At 33.3% G+C, this 6,633-nt stretch overlaps 1 protein-coding gene across 1 annotated transcript; it reads right to left on the bottom strand.

Annotated features, from left to right (window-relative positions):
- Positions 1-4,388: 4,388 nt before the first annotated feature.
- LOC131621071 (cold and drought-regulated protein CORA-like) lies at positions 4,389-5,550 on the bottom strand. The gene is made up of 3 exons (XM_058892281.1): positions 5,375-5,550; positions 4,990-5,286; positions 4,389-4,823 (listed from the first exon to the last, which is right to left on the bottom strand). The coding sequence occupies exons 1-3, from the start codon at positions 5,484-5,486 to the stop codon at positions 4,603-4,605; spliced, it is 630 nt and encodes a 209-aa protein (XP_058748264.1). The 5' UTR covers positions 5,487-5,550; the 3' UTR covers positions 4,389-4,602.
- Positions 5,551-6,633: the final 1,083 nt, after the last annotated feature.

Below are 6,633 nucleotides of genomic sequence, written 5' to 3'. Positions count from 1 at the left end.
ATAACATTTCTGACAAACGATGTGAATCATTTGGTGACATTAAGGAAAATGGATACAAGCGACTGAACTTACCTCTTTATACAAGAGATATGTAAAATGTTCCAAAAATGAAAATTACAAGACACAGAAGGAACATTAACTGAACAAAATCATTTCGACGAAGCTAGCACAATTGCACTAAAGCACTAATCAAAATTGAAAATGCTTCCAATAAAAAAATCGCATTCCTCATAACCCAAATATTCCAAACGACCGCCAACCAAATCACCCCTACAGTTAATCTTTCGTCTAACACCTTAATTTTGGCGGAGAAGGGAAGAAAAGAAGTCAATTCTGCATTTGTCAATGAAAATGATTCCCCAGTCCACACTCGTACTCTCTCCCAAATCTTCCTCGTAAAGGGACACGATTCGAACAAGTGCTTAGATTTCTCCTCCGCTCTAAAACAGAACACACAATAACATTCAAAATCCTCGACCAAAATCCTGGTCTCTAGTGGGAAGTCTCTCCAAAACCATTCTCCAAGCAAAAAAGTTCACTTTTGATGGAGCCTGTAAGTTCCACATAAAATTCAGCTTGTTCAGCTCAATGGTCCCCAAGACATTACCCTCCACTCTTTTTTTAATTTCTCTTGCACAAGATTTGACCGAGAATCCTTCATCAACAAAAACCTGCCACGCGATCTCGTCTTCTTCGAACTGAACCGACTAGAATGGAAGAATCAGTTCTGTCATGAACTGGACTAGAGGAGCATCATCTTCATGTTTATTACAAAACCAGTCTTGGGCATCCTAGTACCAAACAAAATTCACCTAATGACCAGAATCCGCAACCGACATGAACGGAGAAGAAGTCTTTGCGTACAGCTCCAGGAAAACCTTGAGAAAAGATTGTTTCCCGATCCATCTGCTGAACCATAAAGAAGTTTTTTTTTCTGTTTTTAACCCTGCAAAGAAATAAATCAAAGGCAGAAAGGCCTCTAGAGGCAGCACAGTCATTAATCAGCATTAAGTCCCGCCACCATAAGGAATCCCTGTTTCTAACATTTAACGTCGTTCACAAACATCTTTAACTCCGGCTTGGAATACCCGAACTTCATCAAATTACACCACACTGCATTATCTTCAGTTAGGGTCCTCCAGTTCCACTTCATAATGAGCAAGATATTCATGCTATCGATATCTCTAATACATAGCCCGCCGTCTTCATTGGATTTGCAAACTTTTTTCTAGCTAACCCAATTGATGCACCTATCCCTTTCCACTCCCCTCCATAAAAATCTCCTTTGGATTCCTACTATCTCTTTGATCACCTTTTTTGCGCACGATAGAAAGACAAGGAGTACAACGGAATAGCATTCTAAACAAAGTTAATTAGCACAACCCTTCCTCCCTATCAAATTATGAAGCCTATTTTTGACATCCCGAATCACCTCCTTCCACATTCCACTCTTTTTTGGGCTATCCCCCACCATAACGCCTAGAAATTTAAAAGGAAATACCCTGACTCCAGAAGTCAGAAAAGAGGAAGCAAGTAGTAAGTCTCTATCAGTAAGGTTTATACCATAGATGTTGCTCTTGCAAAATTTAACTTTAAGGCCAGACATTAATTAAAAGCCTCTTAAGATAGACTTCAAGCTCCATAAGTTATGTTCCTCTCCTTCGCCAAAGATGATTGTATCGTCCGCAAAGTGCAAAAAATTCACTGAGTTATTTACACCAAATCAGAAGCCTCTATATTCGCCCAACTCCACCACTCTCTTCATAAGACAAGTTAATCCCTCCATAAATATAACAAATAAAAGAGGAGAGAAGGGGTCTCCTTGCCTCAATCCTCGGTCAATCTTGAAGTCGTTAGTATAGCTGCCATTAACGACAATAGCCATTGAACACACAAAAACACGTGCCTCCATCCACTTCATCCATTTGTTTCCGAATCCCATACTTTTCATCACAAACATTAAATAATTCCAGCTTACACACTCGTAAGCTTTCTCGTAATCCACCTTCATAACCAAGCAACTTCTACCTTCCTTCTTAGTCAAATCCACTATTTCGTTGACCGCTAAGACTCCACCCAAAATGTTCCTTTTCCTGATAAAAGCGGATTGCTAATTAGAAATCAAAAACTCAATCACCTCTTTAAGTCTTCCAGCAAGAAGCTTCGAAAGGATTTTGAGCAGACTTTTAACGAGACAAATCAGACGATACTACAGAAGAGATTGAGGGTTGAACACTTTTGGTATCAAAGTAATAAAAGAAAAAGTATTCATGTGTTGTTGTATTGTATTTTATTTACAAGTGCAGGTTTTTAAAGATGTATTCTATTCATGATTGTGATTTTTTGTGGTAGGTTTTTAAATTCTAAAAGTTAAAAAAAATTATAATAAATTAAACGAATAAAGATAAAGAAATTAAGTTTTCAAGGAATAAATATACCATTTAAATTTGGAACATATTTATGTAAATTTAAATTACTCAATTGATTTAATAAATTATATTAAATTTTTATTTTTAATTTAATTTTATCGTTTAATAATATTTAATTATAAAATTAAATATGTTTTTAATTTTCTAAATGTATATAACATTTTTTCTTTCATCTCTCTAAATTGATCTATTTCAATGTCATGCAATTTCTTAACATCAAATATCATAAGAGCCCTTTATTGATTGTGGTATTAAATAATTTTAAAAAGATAGTTTCACAATAATATGCAGTTTCTTTTGCTTTCGTGAATGATATAATATAATTTTAATATTTATTTATTTCAAATTGTCTTATAAACGGAAAAAATATATTGTTGATATAAATATTTTTATTAAAAAAATTATTGTTAATATTATTATTTTTATGAAAGGGATTAAGTTACGAATATTTTTAAAAATGGGAAAAAATTTACTGTTGATACAATTGTTTTTATAAACGAAAATAAGTTACAAATATTTTTATAAATGGGAACAAGTTTACCGATGATACAATTATTTTTATAAACGAAAATAAGTTTCAAATATTTATATAAACGAGAAAAGTCTAATGTTGATACAATTATATTTATAATCGGAAATAAGTTATAAATATTTTTATAAAAGAAAATAAGTTACAACTGTTTTTTTAAACGTGAAAAAGTCTACTTTTGATACAATAACTTTTATAAACAGGAATGAGTTACACATATTTTTATAAACAAGAAACATTTATTGTTGATACAACTATTTTTATATACAGAAATAAGTTACAAATATTTTTATAAACGCGAAGAAGTTGACTGTTGATACAATTATTTTTATAAACAGAAATGAGTTACAAATATTTTTATAAACAAGACAAATCTATTGTTGATACAATTTATTTTATATACGAAAGTTACAAATATTTTTATAAACGGAAAAAAGTTTATTGTTGATACAAATCTTTTTTCTAAACTGGAATAAGTTAGAAATTTTTTTATAAACGGAAAAAAGTATATTGTTGATACAATTATTTTTATAAACGGGAATAATTTGCTGTTGTTTTATTTAGTGTTTAGGGTTTAGGATTCATTTTTTACTAAATTGTAGATTTTTTTAACAAAATCTGTTTAACATTAAATACTTAATAATACTCTCTTTGTAGAGTATATTAATCTACGAGTTTTTTTTATTTCTTAATTTCTTTTTATTTCTTAATTTAACAGCTGTAGAATTGTTTATCAAAATGAAGTTCATTTTAATGTCCATGTTTTAAATCTTTCTTTTGTTGTTGTTTTATATAAATAAAGTTAGAGAATCCAGTGTACGGTTTATTATAAGTACGAATCAATTCTTAAAAGTTTGTGCATATTATTAGTCTATACTTGAAACTATGTGAATAATTATGGACTGCAAAACAAATTTCAGAGCTGACAAATGAAATATCGCGGCATGTAATATGGATACAAATGGAACTCATGCGATAGCACATGTATCTTACTAGTATTTATTTAATTTTTTAAATTTAAATTTAATATGCGGTTCAAGTACAGTTTAACTGGTTGAACTGATATAACCTTTGACCCGCATATTTTTGGGATTCATTCTCTAGCCTCATTTTTAGAACAATTGAACCAACACTTCTCTAATACTATGTCTAACCTTTATTTGTTTTGGATCTGTCTATGACGATATGGTGACATGTGTTGGCATTGAAGCTATGTCCATGTTAGAGAAAATGCACTCTATAGGGTGATGTTCACTTTCTTGGTTAAGTTTATGATTTTTATACATGGCTTTTCATTACCAAGAGATTGTATATGCATGCAGATGCATGCTTCTAGAGTCTCTCACCTTATATTAACATTGTCCATTAATTAACGAATTTTTACTAGACGAATCAGTGGTATGGATATATAAATTTAAAAGGAGGCAAAGTACCAACAAACAACGATGATATTTGATGTATTACAAATGATAGCACATTCATCACTTTGACTTGACATCATACTCGTCACCACATTTAAAAAGATGATATGATACATAACCACAAGAGATTGATGACTAACTATACCACTTTTATTTAACACCAAACATTATTCATTCTCATGAAACTTATTACATAGAACGTGCTACATGCATGATGGTATCATCAGTTGCCATTGTCCGAAGCACCGCCATGTCCACCATGTCCTCCACCACCACCATAATGTCCACCACCATAGTGTCCACCATGTCCACCACCATAGTGACTACCACCCCCATAGTGACTACCACCACCACCATAGTGACTACCACCTCCATAGTGACTACCTCCACCACCATAGTGTCCATATTTGGCATCATTCACTTCATCTGACTTTTCAACAACCTCTGCAAATACAACAGTGTAATATATTAGACATAATAACACATTCACCACAAAAGAATCATGTCTGTCTATCTATACCTGTTTTGTTTAACACTCAATAATCAATATTATTTACTCATGAAACTTATTAAACTTAGAATGTCCATGCATGATGTTATAATCAGTTACCATTGTCGGAAGCACCACCACCGTTGTAACCACCACCGCCGCCGTGACCGTAACCACCACCGCCATGACCGTAACCTCCACCACCATGACCGTACCCTCCGCCACTGTAACCTCCACCACCATGACCATAACCTCCACCACCGTGACCATAGCCTCCACCACCATAGTGACCACCACTACCGTAGCCTCCACCGTGGCCGTAGCCTCCATGACCATAGCCATGACCATAGCCTCCATGACCGTAGCCTCCACCGTAATATTTGGCATCATTTACTTCATTTGACTTTTCAGCAACTTCTGCAAATACAACATTATGTAAATTTAAAATATCCTTTACTCTTATTTTGGAGACTAAATTAAGAATAATAATTAACAACTAGCTCACCCTCTTTGGTAATAGTAGCAGTCTCAGCTAATTCTCTAGCTGACACCTCTGAGGAAATAACAAGAACCATGGCCAATAGACCAAGGATGAGGAAAACGTTTTTGGAACTCATTGTATTCAACTCAAGATCAATTGAAATGTGATATTTAGTAGTGAAGGATGAGAAAAATAGTAAGAAAGTGTAGTCTATATATAGTGGAAGGAAGGAGGAATCAATACGGAACCTTTACTTGGTAGTTGAGAAGGAGCTAATCTGTATTAATGCTATCTTATCTTTAAACTGGGGAGTGATTGTTTGATGATCTTGATTGATTTAGAATAGTAAAGATTGGAGGCTATGAAATGAAGCAGTGCAGTTATTATGTATGTCATTTGCTACGTCTACTTGCTATTAGCGGAAAGTGATAGCTTTGAAATCACAGTACTTCTAGTCAACACTAGCAATCTCGTGGAGCTGCGTTCCAAATATAATCTACACATATAATTTTTTCTATATACGTACAAAAATAGAGTAAACAGTATCAGCTTGTTCCTGACGCGTGTGCAATGTTTGAGGGGAAAGACCTAGTCCTCGGTTTTGTTTGATAATTTTTGTGGATTCGTGCCGTTTCCAATTTATATTTTTGGGTTTTTTTCCGATCGGGTTCGAGTTCCTTCTCTCTTTTTGGCATTTATTAAAGGAGGAGAAGTTATCGAGATATTATCGATATCCAGTATAATAAGTGTTTAATGTAAGGGAAGTGTAAGAGCTTAAACAATGTGTTGTACAATCATCTATCGTGTGCTAAGCATTTCACCGGATTCAATTTTTCTTCAAATTACAAATACTTTCAAATTAAATTGATCAACAATAATATGTTCAAAGTTGCCAAACATCGAAAGGGGGAGACTGAAATTGTAGTCACGGTATCGTATAGTATCATTTTTTTAATTTTGATGTTTTTGTCTATTTGCGTGTATGTGTTATTTGATTTTTTGCATGTTTGAAATTTGATTCTTTTTCACTTTATATTTTTTGTGTTTCGGCTATGTAGTGTTGTACCCTTAGTCCCCTCATTGTTCAATTAATTAGAAGGTGGGTTCATGATATTGTGTCATTATTTAGCCTTGCAAGTTAATTTTCGTCTTTTCATCAAGTGATGCTTGAATTACAAGTTAGAAAATTTGAATCAAGGTGTTGAGTTTCTTGATTCGAATCATGTACATTGTGTGACCGAATCATACAGTTTGTAAAAATTGGATTTGGGCTCTGTGTGATT

Source organism: Vicia villosa, linkage group LG7, assembly GCF_029867415.1.
Source record: "Vicia villosa cultivar HV-30 ecotype Madison, WI linkage group LG7, Vvil1.0, whole genome shotgun sequence".
Classification (NCBI taxonomy): domain Eukaryota; kingdom Viridiplantae; phylum Streptophyta; class Magnoliopsida; order Fabales; family Fabaceae; genus Vicia; species Vicia villosa.
Note: the sequence above shows the minus strand (reverse complement) of the source record. Positions and strands in the feature narration are given on the sequence as shown.

Bases quoted from the DNA above. Each gene is read 5' to 3' on its own strand.
- LOC131621071 (XM_058892281.1), bottom strand. From the start codon at position 5,486: ATGAGTTCCAAAAACGTTTTCCTCATCCTTGGTCTATTGGCCATGGTT. The intron at 5,287-5,374 runs GTGAGCTAGTTG...TTGTATTTGCAG, and splicing joins TGCTACTATTACCAAAGAGG to AAGTTGCTGAAAAGTCAAAT. The intron at 4,824-4,989 runs GTAACTGATTAT...TTGTATTTGCAG, and splicing joins TGGTGGTGCTTCCGACAATG to AGGTTGTTGAAAAGTCAGAT.